Source organism: Chelonia mydas, chromosome 6 (genome assembly GCF_015237465.2).
Source record: "Chelonia mydas isolate rCheMyd1 chromosome 6, rCheMyd1.pri.v2, whole genome shotgun sequence".
NCBI lineage: Eukaryota > Metazoa > Chordata > Testudines > Cheloniidae > Chelonia > Chelonia mydas.
In genome coordinates, this window is record NC_051246.2 from 104460036 (window position 1) to 104480175 (window position 20140).

The 20140-nt window shown below is 42.4% G+C and overlaps 1 protein-coding gene across 15 annotated transcripts in view; it reads left to right on the top strand.

The window, feature by feature from the left end:
• Positions 1-20140, top strand: part of UNC79 (unc-79 homolog, NALCN channel complex subunit) — a 150642-nt gene that overhangs the window by 97430 nt on the left and 33072 nt on the right. For 14 of the 15 annotated variants that reach the window (XM_043549113.1, XM_043549109.1, XM_043549112.1 and 11 more), the window contains 9 exons: positions 269-371; positions 2660-2800; positions 6076-6114; positions 7748-7860; positions 7952-8037; positions 9023-9196; positions 10513-10581; positions 11157-11267; positions 19987-20091. In XM_043549113.1, the coding sequence (XP_043405048.1) occupies positions 269-371; positions 2660-2800; positions 6076-6114; positions 7748-7860; positions 7952-8037; positions 9023-9196; positions 10513-10581; positions 11157-11267; positions 19987-20091 (941 nt within the window). Of the gene's footprint in view, positions 1-268; positions 372-2659; positions 2801-6075; positions 6115-7747; positions 7861-7932; positions 8038-9022; positions 9197-10512; positions 10582-11156; positions 11268-19986; positions 20092-20140 lie in introns of those variants that run through there. The other variant, XM_043549119.1, reaches the window with a different exon arrangement.

The window sequence follows — 20140 nt, forward strand, 5'->3', positions numbered from 1 at the left end:
CTTGAAAATTTAACACTGAAGCAGTCATACCACCTTCAGTTTGTTTCTTTTACTTCCTTAGGATCTCAATTTTTAAAATAATTCCTGACCCTTAAAAAATAAAATAAGCATAAGTAATTGGAGTAGTCTGACAGAACCAAAGAATGTGTTGTATCTTTCTCCAGAGAGACACATTTTTATTTACATACACTGCAAAGGCTTTTTTTGTTCACACATGTCCATTCCAGATTTCCATTTACCTTGCTTCTTTTCTTTTAATGACTTCAAGGTGCCACCAAATCCAGCTTACTGTCAGCACCCAGTATAGTCAGTATGTTTGTACCAGCCCCAGAAGAATTTGCCGATGACCAACCTACTATGATGACTGACAAGTAAGCCAGTTTCTATTTCTTTCAAATAATTTGGTAGTTAAAAACTACTGAGCTTCAGAACATATTTGGATGGGCCCTGACTCAGTGAAAGAACATTCTCAAATTTTCTCCTAAGCAGCATAATTTTTTGTAGCAAGGGAAAATTTTCAAAATGTTGCAAACCAGGTGTGCTATGAATATGCTGGGCCATGAGTATGTGTGTGCAAAGTGGTGGCTGTGGGTATTAGTAGTACTGTTTCATTATTTGAGTGTTGACCGTTTGCCTAGTACTGTACATAAAGAAAGGTGTGTAGCCTGATTCTCTTCTCACTTACCCCTGGTGCAAATCAGAAGTAACGCTATTAAAGGCACGGTTGTTACACCAGTGTAAGACTGATACAAGTGAGATAAGACCCATGGTACCTGTTGCATGGGACTCCTCCAGTTTTAAAGGAACATAAACAGGATAAAGACTGTATCCTTGGGAGAAAGGAAATCTTACTTTAAAGGAGTTTTTGTAATGATCTAGAGATAGGCCTGAACTGGGACCTGCACTCCAAACTCTTGGATATGAATTCACTGCAATGGTTTTGGATCTGAGTCAGATCCAATGCCTGAAGGAGTCTCTTTTCTAGATCTGATTTGGAAAAGGTCCAAACTGAAAGAAATCTTGTGAGAAAAGCTCACGTCATGAGGTTTCTGAGAACCATTGCCATCTGTGTGGATAGTGGGATGGGAGGAGGCACTCAAGTATTAGAGTTTCTATGGCAGCGATCAGGGAATTCACTAATTCTTGCACTCTGCTTAATCTCTTGATTGGGTAGAATTTTCTGTAAGCAAGTTTGGGGACTTGGCTGGTTCTAAAAGCTTTTTGCCTTGAAACTGGGAGTGGTTTTTATTTGTTTGGCCTTAATTAAACTCAAAATGGTAGTCTTAACCTAAGATGGATGTGAATCTACACATTGCGTGCGTGACTGATTTTGTTTCTATGGATTTAATCTAGGAAGGGACTTTTATTACATTTGGTTATGTAAATGGATGAAATAATACTGTATCCACAATTAACAAAGACTTTAATTCTGCAATTGAGCTTTCTCTGTTTTTTACTGTAAGGGCTCATTGTAATCCACTGAAAACTTGTTTTTTCTCCCTAAAATGAAAGTTATCACTTTTTTGAATTGCTATGGCTTTGCCATTGCAATGTAAAGCCATGACTGTAAGTCAGCACCTTGAATACTACTGTTACCACCACTACTGCTATTTTGCACTTATATGCTTTTCCTCTACAAGGATCCCCAACACCTTTTACCAACATTAATTCTTTGATCAAAATCCCATTGAGGCACTGTAAGTAAATATGATGGTACTCTTTTTACGGCAAAGTAGCTGGCTTAAAGCCACCCATTAATTCAATGGCCGAACTGGGAGTAGAACCCAAGAGTTGTGGCTTTCAGTCCTGTGCTCTAGCCACTAGATGAACTGCCAGGATGCTTACTAGAGAAGGGCAAGGCTGTTGTGTGAGTCTTCAGTGGAACTGGAAGTTATGTTGGGTAAATGCTAAACATCCCAAGAAGTGGGCTCATTTCATGCATCTTCTTTGGCCTCTTTCCAAAAGCTTTGGCATCAGATGCAGAACCAAATGAGACTGATTTTCATAACCTTGCTAGCATCTTCTCCTCCTGTTGAGACGCAAAGGGAGGGAAATTGCTTGTAGCATCCCATTAAGTTAAAATGTCAATCTGTTGGAGTCATAAGCGATTGGTTGATCAAATTAACCAATCCTCCCTATTGGGCTGCGATGTACCAGTTTCCCTGGTTTGTTTGTCTTTTTATGTGGTTTTAAAACCCTGCCTCATCTCTCCTGCAGCTGACCTCTCCCTTATGATTAGACGTTACAAAGCTATTTCAGAGCGTTCAGAGTTGTCTCTCAGCATTGCAGGAGGGGGCAGCAGTTCAGCAGCAAAACTGGTTTGGAACAGAAAGAGACATCTCTAAAAACAAAGGGACTCTTTCTTGGCCTCCTCCCCACATAAAAATCCTATCATTTCCTCTTCAAGTCTATAACCACAGCTGTAATCTGATCTCATCAAATTATTGCTTTATTGTTGATCGATGCAAAGCACAGACTGGAGTAACTGACCACCTGCCACAGATCAACATTGCCTGTTGATGGGGCTAGTGAAAAGTGCTTTGTATACAGGGTTTAAAGCACAGTAATCTATTTTCTTAGCCATAAAAAGTTCAATGTAACATGGATTCTTCTAATTAATTGAACAAATAATATTAGTTTTTAATAACTTTCCTTGCAGATGCCATGATTGTGGGGCTATCCTCGAAGAGTATGATGAAGAAACACTAGGTCTGGCCATAGTTGTTCTCTCCACATTCATTCACCTCAGCCCAGATTTGGCTGCTCCTTTGTTGTTGGACATCATGCAGTCTGTAGGAAGGTAACCTTTGGACCTCTCTCTCTCTCTTTTATGAGGAAAGGAAGATTTTTGTGCCCTTGAATTGTGATGAATTCCCTAGGAGAACTGAAAGGGATGTGTTGTTGGCAGATCAGATAGCTCAAAACCACATTTGAAGCAGATGGATCTTGGCTCTAGAGGAAGGGGACAGTGCTCTGTGCACCAATCTAGTACACCACGCCCTATGCAATGGTATTGTAGATTTGAGGTGGTGTCTCGCTTTTTTTTTTTTTTTTGTGGTCATTGCTGTGTAGCTGAAAAATGGCAGCCCAAAATGAAGGTGAAGTAGAGCATGATAAATTTCACTAGTTCCAGTCCCACTTGGTTCAGAGATGAGAACCTCCATGGCATATACTCTGCCGGGATAACAGATGGAAGAAAGCTTATACCCGAAGGCTTTGAAAATGTTAAAATGAAACAACAGCAATGCCCTGAAGAGCTATACTGAGAAGTGTAAGTGATTCAGGACATAGAGAGTTGTCTAAAGGCGTGTCTACATTGCATGCCACTGGTAGTACGTGTAGCTAGAGCTGAGTGCACAGCAGGCTGTGTCCACACTGAGTTTTGTAACTACACATGGTAGTGAAAGGTCCTGGCTGGGAATGCAGCAGGGAAAGGCTCTGGCAGCAGGAAGCTGCTAGGGTCTTACATGCAATTCCCTGTGGCAGGGTAAGGGATCAGGGCATAGGTGGTCTGGCCAGGTGGTCACAGCTGGGCTGGAGTCCACACAGTCAGTGAGCCAGGCGTCAGAGGAATCGTTAGAGCTGGGTTCAATAAGCAAGAGTCAGGGTCAAAGTCAGGCCAGGGTCGGAGATTGGAAATCAGAGGTAGTACCTGGCTGGAATTGGGAGGTAGGAATTGGGGTCAGGCTCGGATCAGAGGCTGAAGATCAGGAGAGGTCTGGAATCACAGCAGGCCCAAAGTCTGTGCTGTTGCTCGGATAGCTTTCTGGGGCATCCTTCAGAGCTAAATAGGGTGGTTGGCCAGTCAGAGGGTCGCAGGATACTGTCACTCTGGCTCCCTTGGGTAGTACTTCCTATGGGCCCAACTCTCAACAGGGCTCCCTGGCTGGAGCTCTGCACAGGATCCTGGTGGGAATGTCAGCTATCCCAGGCTCTTCAGACCTGGGTTCTAGTCCTTGCATCCTTATGCTGCCAGAGCTTTTCCCTGCTCTTCCCCCTGCTACTGGGCCCTTTCCTTACCACAGGGAGTTGCCAGAGCCTTTCCCCGTGTCAGGGAATGGATCTGGCATCTTCCTGTGGTGGTGAAAGGCTTCAGCAGCAGGACAGTATGCTGCTAAAAATAACAGTGTCGACATGGGAGGCACTGTTTGGGCATGTAAAGAGCCATGTAGGGCACATACCCACAGGGTTCAGGAAAGTCTTTTCTCCACTTGCCTAAGCAGTGCCTCACTAGCTACACTGTTGTTTATACCTGTGCTAGGGGGAGCACGCAGTGTAGGTACTCTACATGCCACATGAGGAGTGAGCAGTGCAGACATATCCTAAGAATGCTCGTTGGAGAATATCTTGCACCTAACTGAAATTCTCCTGCTGCTACAGATTATGCTGTTGAGTGTATAATAATCATGCAGTTCGCGCTCAGTTATGGTACCCAAAACCTGGGAAATGATCAGTCTTGACCAGGCGCTCTGGTCAACTAAGGTCATTGTGTGCTATGAAGCCATTTGCAGAGATGACCACCGGAGAATTCTCCATGTACAGAGAACTGTGTGCTAGCAGAGGGCTGGTGGAGATGGCTTCTCTGGCAACTGCTTTCACAACCCCCAGGATAAGAGAGAAGGAAGGTGTTTGTCGGGGTATTCCAGGAGTGATGCCTGAGCAGGACAGGTTGTGGTGGTTGTGAAGCAGAGCTCTCTTATACCTGACTCTCCATTGGCATAAGACCCCCGAGGAACCTTATGTCCGTGGTTTAAATTAAAGCTACTCCCCTACAGCTTGAATTTATGCAGGAGCTTGGTGGTCAAGGATCCTGAAACTGCAGCTGGCTCCCTGCAGCCCTCCCTCTCTGCTATGTTTGAACTCCACTTGAAGATAGTGGAGAATCAAGCCCTCCATTTCCATTAACTCTGAGGCTGCAGTTCCCTGCTGTCAGTGATAATGAACTCTGGAGGAGGTAGAGTTTCCAATCTAGACTGATGCCATCCATCCTTGTTACTCATAAATACAGCACTAATAGGGCCAGTGAGAAGCCATGAACAATTAAGCTCCTGAAGATTAGTTATCAAAGTGTGGGGGGAACGTGGTACATTTTCCTCACTGAAGTGGAAATACTGCATCCTCTGTGAGACACATCTGAGTCTGTTAGTGAAGCAGATGGTATACAACCTGGGGCATTCCAGTATGGTGAACGTACTTTGTCATTTCCTAGCGTTCAGTCTTGGTCACCACCATTTTTTACTAATCAAGGTGCAGTTACAGGCCCATGAAGGAATTGCTTTGAATAGATGCAGAACAAGGCATACTCCCCCTAAAGTAGATATGGGCATGAACACATTCAAATGGCCTCAGTGTACTTGCTCTTATGTTCCTAGTAAACTTTCTGTTTTTTTCTGAAGTTATTTTTGCGCAAACACACTATGAGGTACCTTGCCCCCTTATATCCAGTCTATTAACTCAGATGATATTTATGCCTGTGCATCACAAGTGAATGACTTACTATTTTACTGCTTAGAGAAGATGATAGTGTCTGATGTTTAGAACAGAGGACTTGGAGTCAGGAGACCCAAGATCTAGGGTAAAATTTTCAAAGCACTAAAGCGACTTAGGGCCAGATTGTCAAAGGTATTTGGGAGCCTAAAGATGCAGATAGATGCCTAATGGGATTTTCAAAAGCACCTAGGGGCCTAACTCCTGTTGATTTCAGTCAGCATGCAGTTCCTACACTATTCCTGCAAATTTCTGCTCTCCAAATTACCCAGGGTGAGTAATTGTTTTTGGTGTATGAATACAAGATACTTTCATTATCATTATGGTGATAAGGGAGGGCAAGTAGAATTTGTCTCAGCTGGCAAATATTTATGACAATATTGCAAGACTGACTTTGACTTTTACCCTTTACAAAAATTAATTTGAGTCCCCTGTGCATCTGATCAAAGGGTCTCCTGTGACCTTTAAAACATGTTCTCCAAAATGTCTACTTACTAAATTTTACTTACTGGTAATTTTACTGGCTTGATTAAAAATATTATGAACAGTACTTTTGTTTGACTTGCTATTTTCTGCTGTTTACTCCAGGTTGGCGTCAAGTACCTGTTTTTCTAATCAAGCAGAAAGGTACAGTAACGCCCCATTTCCGCCCCAAAAGTGTGTTAGATATATAAACAAATGATCAAATCCTGTCCTTTGTTACATGGGTACAAATATCTCATGTTTTCTAGAGATGGGCCTGGACCGAAAAGCCCAGATCCAAACCTCCTTGAACTTTGGAAAAATTCATACCTGGATCAGGGATTAAATCCAGGCCTCCTTAAAGTCAGTGACAAAACTCCCATTGACTTTACGGATCCTAGATTTCACTCCACACCTTTGTAGCTCATTTCCATGTCTCAATATGTGTGGTTTTCCCATTATGCTGGTGAATAAAGTTTATGGCCCTGGGAAGGGTTTTCATCTGTATGCATTTAACTAAGTCTATATCTACACTACCACCGGATCGAAGCTCTGGTGATTGATGCACCAGGGGTCGAAGACCTGCCAGATTGACCACAGATTGCTCTCCGGTCAACCCCAGTACTCCACCCCGGATGAGAAGAGTAAGGCCAGTTGACGGGAGAGTGTGTCCCATTGACCCAGTGTGGTGCAGACACTGCAGTAAGTCAACCTAAGCTATGTTGACTCCAGCTATGTTACTCATGTAGCTGGAGTTGGATAACTTTGGTCGACTTTAGGGAGGTGGTAGAATCTCCTTCCTTAGAAGTTTTTAAGGTCAAGCTTGACAAAGCTCTGGCTGGGATGATTTAATTGGGGGTTGGTCCTACTTTGAGCAGGGGGTTGGACTAGATGACCTCCTGAGGTCCCTTCCAACCCTGATATTCTATGATTCTATGACTTACTGGAGTAGTGTAGACATAGCCTAAGTCAGTCATCCATAATTCTGGAGAACACCTACTGGTGATGTCCGATCATGCAGTTAGACTACTGTCCTTATACAGGGACATCACATGGGCTGCATTCATTTTTGGAAATTTTAAAAAGGTTGTGCTGCTTAATTCATTAATGATTGGAAAGTGCTTTGAAATCTTTGGCTGGAAGGTGCTAGAGAGGAATAAATGAATGAGCTTTATCGGAGCTTGCATCCAAGTGTGGAAGTTCTGCATCCCTGAAATCAGTGAGAGTTTTGCCATTGACTTCAAAGATAGCAGGATTGGGCTTCAAATCCTGAAGACTCAATGGCAATAACATTCCGGACACTATGTAGAGAATCAGGAAAAATTAAACTAGCTATTGAGGCCAGAATCAAGCCACAGCACTTTGGCACTTGCTTAACTTAAACCATGTAAATAATCCTGCTGAAGTCATGAAAGTTAAGCCTGTGATTGCATACTTTGCTGGATCAGGACCTTTCATAGAGCACCCAGGAGGACTCAGAAGGCCTGTGTTCTATTCCTAGCTCTGCCACTAGCCTGATGGGTGATCTTGGCAAGTCACTTTACCTCCTTGTGCCTCAGTTTCCCTATCTGTAAAATGTGGATAATGATCCTGGCCTCCTTTGTGTTCTAATAATGAAAAGTGCTTTATAAGAGCTAGGAGTTGTTATTATTATTACCATCTTCTTGTATTCATAACTGAATTTGTCTTTATGAGTTACTAGAAAGAATAGGATCTTCTTTACCTTCTCCAATTTTCAGCTTTGGGAAATATTTTTCATCCACTAGGGAATTTCTCCCTCTTTTTTCCCTCATTTCAGTATGATGATCCCTGGTAATGCTGCCGGTGTGGCTAAGCAATTCCTCCGTTGCATTTTCCATCAGCTAGCTCCCAATGGTATATTTCCACAGCTGTTCCAGAGCAATATCAAAGGTAATGTGCAATGCCTGAGTGATGGTGACAGAAATGCAGTCATCTCGATCATTCCAACACTTATAAAAAAAGATGTGGTTCTGATTTCCAGATGGAAGTTTTTTACGGACCCTGGCTACATCTCTTATGGACTTCAGTGAGCTGAGCTCCGTAGCTGCACTGAGCCAACTATTAGAGGTATGTCCACAATAAGGCTGACTGTATTAGGTACTACCAAGTATATCTTTCCGTCCTCCTCTAACATTCTAAGAGCATGATCCTACACCATTAAAGGCAATGAGAATTTTTGCATTGACTTACATGGAAGCAGAATCAAGCCATAATATCTTCCACCATTTTCAGTCAGAGTTTTGCTCTCGCTTCTCCTGACAGCTATTGGGTCTTCCCTTCTCCTTGTTGCTGCAGGCCATTCCTTTCCCCTGCGCTGTTTCCATTTCTGTGCATGGTTCTTGTCATAGTTCTGTTGCTGCATGTAAAACCATTTCTCCTCTATATCTAATGGCAATTCCCTCTCTGCAATCCTCCTCTGTGAAATCCCTTGAGGTTATAGTCTAGTCCCTCTGCTTGTTCCTTTCTACTTCTCCTCCTAACTTGTCTCTACCTCAAGTCTCACTTCTACACTGATAGGGTATATATCTTTCAGCACTACCAGGAACATGGGGATTGCTTCTTTTCCTTCCAGTAGTAGCCCTATAAGCAAAGCTTTTGACAATACTTTAGCAGTGCTTACATCTTTTCAGGCCACCCACTAGAAACTAAAACAATTGCAATCTAATCAACAGTTGCACAAGTCTGGCATTCTTTCCAATATAGGAAAATGATAGGTATGTACAAGACAATTCGTCACATGTGGTCTGCTGGGCCAGAGACGTGCTGGTGGCTGGTTCTTAATGGATGCGTCTTTCAGTTGCCTAAAGATGATCCGCAAACATATGCTGCTCTAATCTTTTCCTAACCACTATCCCTGTTGATGATCTGCCTCATACTTTATCAGTGGTAGATGCTATAGAGAAGCAATGTACTTTAAATTATTTGTGGGAGAAGACAGAAATTGCATTATTATTCTGCCCTTGGCTATTTTGTAAGTGTGTTTTAAAATATTGTTTAGATGGTCATTTTTGGATGTTTAATTTGTTTTCAAATTCTGCATTTTGTTTTCTAGGGTTTAAACAACAAAAAGAACTTGCCAGCAGGGGGCGCAATGCTACGTTGTTTGGAAAACATTGCTACATTTATGGAAGCTTTGCCAATGGATTCTCCTAGTAACCTCTGGACCACTATTAGTAACCAGTTTCAGACTTTCTTTACCAAACTGCCTTGTGTTTTGCCACTTAAGGTATGATGCATGTAATGCAGTTTTTTATTTATAAGGGTCATATGTAACTGATCAACCAAAACATCTGACACAAGGATTGTGCTACTATTGGCTAAGGCATGTGCAAACTGTTTGAAAGTTGTATACAAACGGAGCATAGTTTGTAATATTTTGTTGTAAATTACCTGACATTTCCAGTAGATCAGGTTGCACTAGAGTGCCTGATCCGTCCCTCTGTCTATACCCTCCATCTATAGCCACCATAACTATGGCCGGGGTGGGAATATTTTTCTCCTCCTCACCTTCCAGGTCCTCTCTTTGTCAGATTAGGACAATAAATTAGTGATAATCAACATTCTTGGCAATAAAAAGTTCATTCACTGTTACCTCCTTTAGAAGAATTAAATACCATAGGAAGAAAAGCTACCTCTAAATAATTCCTTAAAATTAATGAATACATAATAGCCAGTCAGGTAGATAGGCCTTCAGCCATCAGAAATTGAACACATCCTGCTTGACTGACTAGGTTATAATCCCATCAGAGGAACCTAATCAGGATATAGTTGTGGAGACCGAGTTCAGCGGCTCTGGGTTCTGAGCTGTGAACATTCATGGCGCCTGCACTTTTCCAGTAAACAAAGTTGCAAAGGCCTCATTGAAGTCAGTGCGACTCTCTGCATTGACTTCCATCGGTTTTGGATCAGCGTTTAAGGGCCAGATTTCGATACATTTACTTATACTGAAAAACAAGTTGCTCCACGAGCGGTCCCATTGAAAAACACCACTCTGGCAGTAAGACACCATTCAATATATCTTCTGTTGTTGTAGCCATGTTGGTTCCAAGATATTAGAGAAACAGGGTGGGTGAGGTAATATCTTGGATCAATTTCTGTTGGTAAGAGAGGCAAGCTTTCGAGTTACACAGAGCTGAAGAAGAGCGGAGAGAGACACTGGGGCCCAGAGCAGCTACAGAAACGTAGGACACTGGACTCCTGTTAATCCCCCAGAAACATGTTCCCATACTAATCAAATTCTGTTGGATTAGAAAACTTGGGAATTTTCTGTTCTACAGAGGGTAACGTCAGCATCCTTGACAAAGCAATTTGGAGTGAACACGGCAAGCCAAGCCTTACTGAGATTTCCTCCTCCCAGTCCTCCTCTTGTAGGCTTTACTGCTGGAGGGGACAATACAGCCCATGATATTTAAATTGGCAGCATCCCATTAAAGATAATTTAGAAGTGATGGTTTTTTGACTTCACTTATTATATGTTTACATCAGTCACCATTACAAACAAGAGGTGTGCAGAGGAAGACATTAACTTTTTTCTTTCCATAGTGTTCTTTAGATTCCAGTTTAAGAATAATGATTTGCCTGTTGAAGATACCTACCACTAGTGCCACCCGGGTAAGTTCCAGAAATACACAACTCTTCTCTAACAGAGTTATCCATCCTTCACTGTACTACAGATTTGTTCCTTATCCCCTAGCTAGAGAAGTATTATATGTGAGCATGAAAATTTGCAGTCTAGTATTCTATAATGAATGCCAGAAGCTTCAGAATCTAGGTCACATGAAAGTGTGTGCGCGAATGTATAGCTTCTGAAAGGTTTGATGTTTTTCTAAAACAACTGTAATGATAAACTTCCCCAGAGTCTGATCCTGCAGTCCACTCACTAGTGCAACTCCTGTTGAAGTCAATAGGAGTTTATTTTTTGTAAGCACTACCAGTAAGCACTGGTATCAAGTAAGCACTGGATTAAAGGTGAAACTGTTTTCTATTCCTTTGCTTCTAATTTGTTTTGTAAACATGAAGACGTATGTCAGAACAGCCTTTTGTCTGAAATGGGGTAAACCACAGCAACACATCCTCAGAATTAAAAATAAAGGTTCTGTTCCATTAAAGCTTTTCAGAACTTGAATGTTATTTATTTTGCTGAATGATTCAGTTATTGATTTCCCTAAAATCATATTTCACTGCAGAGTCTTCTAGAGCCATTTTCAAAATTACTAAGCTTTGTCATTCAGAATGATGTCTTCACTCTGGCCTACCTGGTGGAACTTTGCGGCTTATGCTACCGAGCCTTCACTAAGGTAATAATGAGCTGATGTTTTTCCTTAGAGACAACTGAAAACAGGGAAGAAAAATTATTAGTTTCCTAAGTGGGAAATGCATCGGTAAAAGCTGAAATCAATGTTAAGTCTCAGTCATGTCAGCAGTTTTAATATAGCTTGACTAATCAGTAGTTAGGTTGATGCAGTGCCTATCAATAATATTGACTTTCATATTTCTGGTACAGGCACAAATAAAGGGAACTTGCTGTAGAGGTTGTGAGGACAGGATCACAAAGATACACCTTTTATGCCTGTGAAAATTCACTCCGGTATAGTTCATGTCTGGGATTTGGGCATGATTTAAAAATGTGTGAGAAAATGTAAATCCTGTCAAACATCCCCTAGTATGTGTGTTCAACCACACATCGCTGGAAGTCAAAAAATCAAAATATTTTGCAAATGTCCTATGGCTGGTAGCATATCTTGACAGGAAAGTTCATAGGGAAGCAGTGTGGACTTATAGAACAGAGGACTGGGAGTCAAGAGACCTGGGGTGCATTCCCAACTCTACCCCTGTTTGACCTTGTATGAATCACTCAACCTTTCTATGCTTCAGTTACTACACATGTAAAAAGGAGATGATAGGTGCCCACCTTTGAAAACTCTTTGAGATACTTGGATGAAAGTCACTCTATATTGTGACAAAGTTCCTCCTCTACCTTGGTGGGTCTTGTGCTTATTGGCGGATTTGCTCGCCTCGGAGCTTCACGACAGCCCTCAGTTTGGCCGTTTTCATGAACCCACAGTCCAGGTCAACTCCTCCTGTGTCTGACCAGGAGTTGGGACGTTTGGGGGGAACCCGGGCCCACCCTCTACTCCGGGTTCCAGCCCAGGGCCCTGTGGAATGCAGCTGTCTAGAGTGCCTCCTGGAACAGCTGTGCGACAGCTACAACTCCCTGGGCTACTTCCCCATGGCCTCCTCCCAACACCTTCTTTATCCTCACCATAGGACCTTCCTCCTGGTGTCTGATAATGCTTGTACTCCTCAGTCCTCCAACAGTATGTGTTCTCACTCTCAGCTCCTAGCGCCTCTTGCTCCCAGCTCCTTACACGCGCACCACAAACTGAAGTGAGCTCCGTTTTAAACCCAGGTGCCCTGATTAGCCTGCCTTAATTGATTCTAGCAGCTTCTTGATTGGCTGCAGGTGTTCTAATCAGCCTGTCTGTCTTAATTGTCTCCAGAAGGTTCCTGATTGTTCTGGAACCTTCCCTGTTACCTTACCCAGGGAAAAGGACCTACTTAACCTGGGGCTAATATATCTACCTTCTATCGCTCTCCTGTAGCCATCTGGCCCGACCCTATCACAGTATGTACAAATAATAATAATGAATAATTAGCCAAGTGCGTTTTTATATCAGTTATTGACAAGAGGATATACAATACACAAACAGTAGAAAACAGACAAAACTTTTAGCAGAGTTCCATAAAGTCCATCAACTCAGTTGTTAAAGCAATAAACACAAGCCTTATCCAGCCTTAAAGTAGACTATTTCCCAACTTAGTCATTATTATCATAACAATAATTAATACCAGGGAAATAATTTCTTTCATAAGTAACTACATGCTTTACCAATTCAATATTACACACGTACACCAGGGATCACATTACCCTTCATCAGAATATAGCTACCTGTTGAAAGGGGATGCAGCATCCATAATAAAGGTAACATCAATAACAGCAACAGTTTAATGATAAGAAAATTAAGAAAATCATTTTATCAGCTGAAATGATGGGGGAACTTCAGATAGATGGAATTTGTCAGACACCCAGGTGAACTCTTGCAAAAAGTTGCTATCTCTAGCGTCAGCAAGTGGACAGTACCTTGGTTTTATGTGTCATGTAAAAGATAGTTTTTACGAAGGAAGAGATCCTATATCTGGGAGGTCCTGTCCAGCCTTTAGAAATAATTACTCCAACGGCGTAAAGGACAGAAGGATGGGTCATGTGGAGTAGAGTCAGGAATGTGGAATTGGCTCCCAGCTCTGCCATAGACTTCCTTAGTCAAGTCCCTTAAAATCTCTGTGCCTCGCTGTGACGGGGTGCAACTTACCACTGCGGCGCCTCCTGCTGGCTGTCATGGGGATTAGCTCTTCTGGTGGTGTCTGGCTGCCGTCATGTCTGCTTCAGGACCCACGTCTCTCCCAGAGCCACGACATCCCCTTCATTACACAGCCCTCTGGCTGTGCCACACTCTGTGCTCCCCCCTCTGCAGGGGAATGTGTTGCAGTCCGATGGTCCAGCCACTTCCTCAGTGGTGAGTGGAGGAGAAGGGGGGACCTGGGCCCGCCCAGTACTCTGGGTCTCGGCCCAGGGACCCCATAGATGGCAGCCATGCTCTGCATCCCCTTCATCCTCTCAGCCTACTTCCTTGGGCCACTTCCCCACAGCCCCAGCACCATCTCCGCCCTTATCTCAGGGCCTCAGCATGCCAGCAGTCAGCTGGGAGCTGGCTCTCACTCCCCTGGTCCTGCCCAGCACTGCTCTGTCCAAGGTGCTAGCTTTTCTCCTCCTGCAAGGCAGGAGCCTCAAGGTCCAGGGAGCAACTGAACCTGCCCTTCCCAGAAGCTATTCTTATATGGACATCTCCTATTGGCTGCCTTTCACACAGCCGCCCTAGGGCTCCTTTAACTCTTTATAGGCCAGTATGGGGCGGACGCCCCATCACACTCGCTTTTTTCCAATCTTTATAATGGAGACCATGATACTTCCCTACCAGACAGAGGTGTTACGAGGCTGAATTCGAATACTATAATGTATAGATAGCATAAATTCCTACCATGTCTTAAAATGAGAAACTATCTGAAAATCTTTGTCCCAAAATAATACTTGGCACTCTCAATATAGCACACCTGAATCGTTTTGTGTTTGGGCTGTGATAAAAGAATTCATCCAGAGCTACCAGAGCAAATCTTGGAGTGTATGAAATATCCAGTTCTCCTCACATACACACTATCGCTACCTCATTTCAATAAAGTTCTCTTTCTGGTGTGGATCTTGGTTAGCATTTTTTCCCTTATGTTTGCCAGTCACATATTCTAAGAATATATTGACTTATTTCATTACAAAGAGGAAGCTTGGATTATATCTCTTGGGGAAAATTCCTGCTTGAATTTGTTAATGCGAACTGGTGACCCAGAATGGGATCATTAGCAAATGTTTTTCTGCAATTTATACCCAGAAAATGCTTCATTTAGTAGAACTTCACACTACATTATCCTTGTTATTGCTGAATCTTTACCATACGTTTTCATTAGAATTAGTGAATTTATGACTGCCATTAGGAGAAACTTACCAGTTCAGCTCTCTGTGTTTCTTATCCTGGAAATCCCTGTATCTAAAGGACTGATTTCTCTGACAGAATACCACACAGGACTGCATGCCGGACAGAATACAATTTGTGAACCCTTGAACTACTCAGATTCACTTGTCCATGACACAACTTAATTTTGTCTGCAAGAACCAACCATAGCAACAATAGCACCCTCAATCTATGTGTATGCTACGGGGTATGTAGTGGTGTTGTAGCTGTGTTGGTTTTAGTATATTAGAGAGAGAAGGTGGGTGAGGCCATATCTTTTATTGGATCAACTTCTGTTGGTGAGATAGACAAGCTTTCGAACTACACAGAGCTCTTCTTCAGGTCTGGGAAAGGTACTCTGAGCATAAAAGCTTTTATCTCAAATGAACTCACACAGGAAAACGATAAAAGACAAAAACAACCTATCACCTGTGGGTGAACACTTTTCATGAAATGATTGCTCTATATCTGACCAATCAGTCCTCATTCTCAAAGGAAACCTGCACAACACTTAAAAGATGAGCCTGGGAGCTTAAATTCATAACTCTGCTAGACACTAAAAATCATGGACTGAACAGAGACACTGGATTTATGGTTTATTACAACAATCTGTAACCCATTAACTCTGCCCTTTTTTTTCCTATGACTGCAGCGTTGTTAGTGAGCCACTCTACCTTGAATGGTCACTTAGAACATGTGCTAACTACCTATGCTAAAAAAATCTCTTCCACCTTTTATTTAGCTGTGACGCTCAGAGTACCTTTCCTAGACCTGAAGAAGAGGTTTTTGTAGCTAAAGAGCTTGTCTTTCCCACCAACAGAAGTTGGTCCAATAAAATATATTACTTCACTTACCTTGTCTCTCTTATGCCATGGGCTGGTATTTATCCCTTTCCAAGGAGCAATGCATTCCCCCACAGCACACATTTTAGAGGTCAAAGTTGTAGAGTTGGTCAACATTTTTTATCCAACATTTTCCTAATCGTCTGTGGGAGAAATATCTCAGTTTCTCTTGTCGTTAAGTTTCCTGGGACTCACATCAGTCTCATATTTCCTTATCTGAGTTTATTTTCCACGTCACCGGTCTGATTTGTCAATGCCTATGGTACTCTCATGCGAATAGCTTTGCCTCTGAGGATTGTAATCTCAATATCTTCAATTTCCCTCTCAGTCTCTTCAAGTCTTAAGTGGATGCTTTGTGGATTTCTTATCTCTTGCAGCCATTCAAGTTTGAACCCCAACTTAGCCTTTTACGAACAGTTATAGAACTCATATTAAATAAATGTGGCATTGAATTGTACATGACATCATCTTGCTATTGAAACTTTATGAGCAAATTACAATGTGCCAGATCCTCAAATGTGGTAATTTAGTGTAACTCCACTGAAGTAACAGAAAAATCAAGTTTGCTTTCCTGGCTTGTTTTGTGGGTTATGGACTATTCTATTAAGGAACTGAATAAATTCTGGGGACTTTTTTTTTGTTTTTGAGTGAGGGTCATTAGAATTAGTGATAAGATAAACCTCAAAAGTTTCCACACCTATGACTCTCCAAGGTCACTGTGTCCACACATACCGCTGGTAGAGTTTATATAAGGCTTGCTAAGCAGCCTTTCCTTATATAGGCCCACTGCATTTTGTTGAGGGAGTGAGCTTTGATAGAACAAAGTTGAACAAAGCTGCATTCCAATCTCTTTTATACCAGTTTTACACTTATGTAACTGCATAGGGCCTTATTCAGTTTTACACTACAGCCCCTTCACACCACTCTGGCAGTGTAAAGGGGGCTTATGTGGGTGTCAATTACATTTATTTGTGTAATGTATACCAACAGAGTGGTGTAAAGGACCTTAGTGAGAAAGGGAATCTGGCCCATGGACTTCAGTGGAGTGACTCCTGATGTACAATGGAGTAAATGAGAGCAGAATCAGGCCCATTCAGTTTTTAATTCAAATATCTAAGAACTGTAGCTCTTTATCTAGAGTATCAGTAAATCAGTCAGCATACATTTATTTGCATTGCTGTGCTCTCTTTGTAATAATGGGTATGAGCAGAGGAGTTTATTTCAGAAATATAACTTCAAATGATGGAAGTTCTCCAGAGTTTATTTGCCTTGTTTGTGTACCAATGCCCGCTTGGTGTGGTCTTCTGTCCTCCTCCAGTGCAGGGGCGGCTCTACCAATTTTGCCGCCCCAAGCAGTCTCCATCGAATTGCTGCTGCCGCAATACCACTGGAGCTGCCACCGAATTGCCGCCACGCTTGGAAGAGCGGCAGAGCTGCCGCCGAGTTGCCGCCGCGGGACATGAACTGCTGCCCCATTTTGAATGCTTCCCCAAGCACCTGCTTGGAAAGCTGGTGCCTGGAGCCAGCCCTGCTCTAATGGTACCTAGCCCATCTAAAGATCTAGGAGTCAGCTACAGCCTCGGCTAAGAGCCATGTGGCTTTTAGCTCATGTAATAGAGGCTCATGCACTAAGCGTTGGAGGTCCCAGGTTCAATCCCGATGACCGAGGTCTGTTGGCATTACATTTGCCCATCATCCACAGATCTCAAAGTGCTTTACAAACATGGAGGACTAGAGCACAAGATAAAAATCTGCACTGAGCAAAGAGTAGTGCTTTGTTATATTGTCCTTAGAATAGTTTGGGAGGGAGATGGTGATTCACAGAAACTGTGGTTCCCCCACTGCTCTGGGGAGGGAGTAAACTGTACCAGGTCTATATCCAGAGCAGCATACGCTGTCTGAAGCGCTCTGAGAAGCAAGATGGGTGAAGTAATATCTTTTATTGGACCGACTTTTGTTGGTGAAAGAGAGACGCTTTCGAGCCACACAAAGCTCTTCTTCAGGTCTTGGAAAGGTACTCAGGGTGTCACAGCTAAATATAAGATGGAACAGGTAGTTTAGCATAAGTAGTTAGCACATATTCTGAGGGACCATTCAAGGTGAAGTGGCCTGTAAATAACCCTGCAGTCATAGGACAAAAAGGAGGGTTAGTGGGCTACAGATTGTTGTAATAAGCCATAAATCTAGTGTCTCTATTCAGTCCATGATTTTTAGTGTCTAGCAAAGTGCTCTTTGTCTGGCTATTTATTGTAGGGTTTTATGCTGCTGCTCATTACTTGTAGTATCTGAATGCCTAGCATATAAAATCAGTAGCAAATCCCCTAGTCCAGTTTATGGAGTCTCTTGTTCTGCTCCCTTTTCAGGGTAAAAACTCTGCTTGGGGTATTTTTCGTTTGTTGATGATAGTTGATTTGTTTGCTACAGTTTTTCTTTCCTTTCCTTTTCTCTTTAAATTATCATTAGTGGTAATGGTTTGGGGATGGGGCCACTTTTGCGTAGACTAAGGTAACAATGCATAGAGCTGGTCAGAACATTTTCAGTGAAATTTCATATGATCAAAATATGCTGTTTTGTCAAAGCCAAAATGTTTTGGCTTCAACAAGTTACTTTTTGGGGTTCAGAGAAAAGGGCTGTTGTGGTCTGTAGCCTGGTGGTTAAGGCACTGGTGTGGGAAGCTTCCTGAATCAGAGTGCTCTGGGATGATAAACTCTCCTTTGACTCAGGTAGAGCAGGGAGTTGAACTTGGGTCTCCTGTATCCCAGGCTAGTGTCCTACCCACTAGGACAGACAAACACCTCAGACGTTTTGACACCGCTTCCCAAATAAAAAATGTACATTTCGGTACAATGCCATTGTTCACTAAAACGTTCAAAAGGTTTTGGATTTGTTCCAATAAGTAATGAAAACAGCTTTCGAAACCTTGACAGTTGCTGTGCAATGGAATTGTCATCCACTGACCAGCTCTACTGTTGTGAGTATCATTCTTGCTATAACGGAAAGGCTTGTTCGAAGAGGAAGAGCTATGCAGCCTTCAGTGTTGTGGGGGCAGAGCCAAGACTCTTCCCAGTCCCCAGCTCATTCAGCCGATTTCCTTCTCAGTTGCACTTACTACCTTGCATGGCTGCTGGTTAATGAAACCTCACAAGACTTTTGTGTGGTAGAGGCAAGTATTAATTATACCCATTTACAGATGCCATAAAGAGCAAAAAGCCCTGACGCAGTGAACACTGATGCACGTGCTAAATTTTACTAACATGAGCAGCCCAATGGACTTCAATGGGGTTACTCTTCTACATAAATTAATCATTTGTGTAAGGGCTAGTCTACACTACCCTGCTATATCGGCACAACTGCGTCGATGCAGCTGTGCCACTGTCGCACGTCTGATGAAGTGCGCTGTGCTGATGGGAGAGCGCTCTCAAGTCGACGTAATTAGTCCACCTCAATGAGGGGAAGCAAAGTCGGTGGAAGAGCGTCTCCTGCTGACAAAGTGCTGGTGTGGACAGCACTTAGGTCGATATAACTTGCATTGTTCAGAGGGGGCTTTTTCACACCCCTGCATGACGTAAATTACATTGACTTAATCGGTAGTGTAGACAAGCCCTAAATGTTTGCAGGATCAAGGATTCAGTGACACCAAGGTCTGGTGAATCAGTGGCGGAGCTAGGAAAAGGACTCCCTCATTCAAATTGCACAGTAGTGATCAAAACCCCTTGAGCTGCTAGCTTCAATAACAATTTACAAATTGGTTCCACATATCCTATCTCCTAAGGTCAGAAAATATCAGATTGAGATTTGTAACATCTTCGGCTAATCTCATCTGTCCCATCTCCAAAATTTGTGTTCTTGGCCGACAGATTCTAATCTCCATCTCCTAATCTTCCCTCGTGCTTTAAAATGTTTTTTTGTTGAACGAGCTGTAACTAAGAGGGTTTTATTGTGGAAGTGGAAAAGTACTGCTTGGCTGATGAAGTCTGTATCGATGTCCGAGCTGGTTTAACAGAGACACTCATTTTGTGGGGAAAACAACTGAAGAATTCATGATCAAATGTGGAGCTTTTATGATAGGCTTAATAAAAGACTTATGCTACATGAGTCTAGTGCTAATTTTGTTCTTCTGATTCAGACCTAGCTACTGACCTCCATATTCTTTTGTACTTTATAAGGTAGATCTAACCATGTAGCTTTATACGTGTATAGATATCTAATTTAATTTATCTATACTTTACATGTAAAATATACAAACACTTAGACAGGTCCTGATGCAAAATCCACTGAAGACAATAGGAGTCTTTCCATTGACTTCTGTGGCCTTGGATCAGGCCCATGGTATTGTACAAATGAATGGTGTATTATTTGAATGCTTTCTGGGAGGGAAGGCCAAAGGTACACACCTGTTTCTTTTCTCTTGATTCATTTTTTAAAATTTCTCAGTTAAAAACAAATGGAAAAACAAATTGAGGCTTTGGAGAGCACTGTGGTGCAGTGTTTGGTATCAATGCACTTTAGGTGAATTTCTAGACATCTTCACTTATTTTATTTTTTCTTCTGTTTAGGAAAGGGATAAGTTCTACTTGTCCCGCAGCGTCATCTTAGAGCTACTGCAGGCACTGAAGTTAAAGTCACCCTTACCAGATACGAACCTGCTGCTGTTGGTACAGGTACAGTAGATAAGCCTTTAAAACTATTTCGTGCTATCAACATATTGTG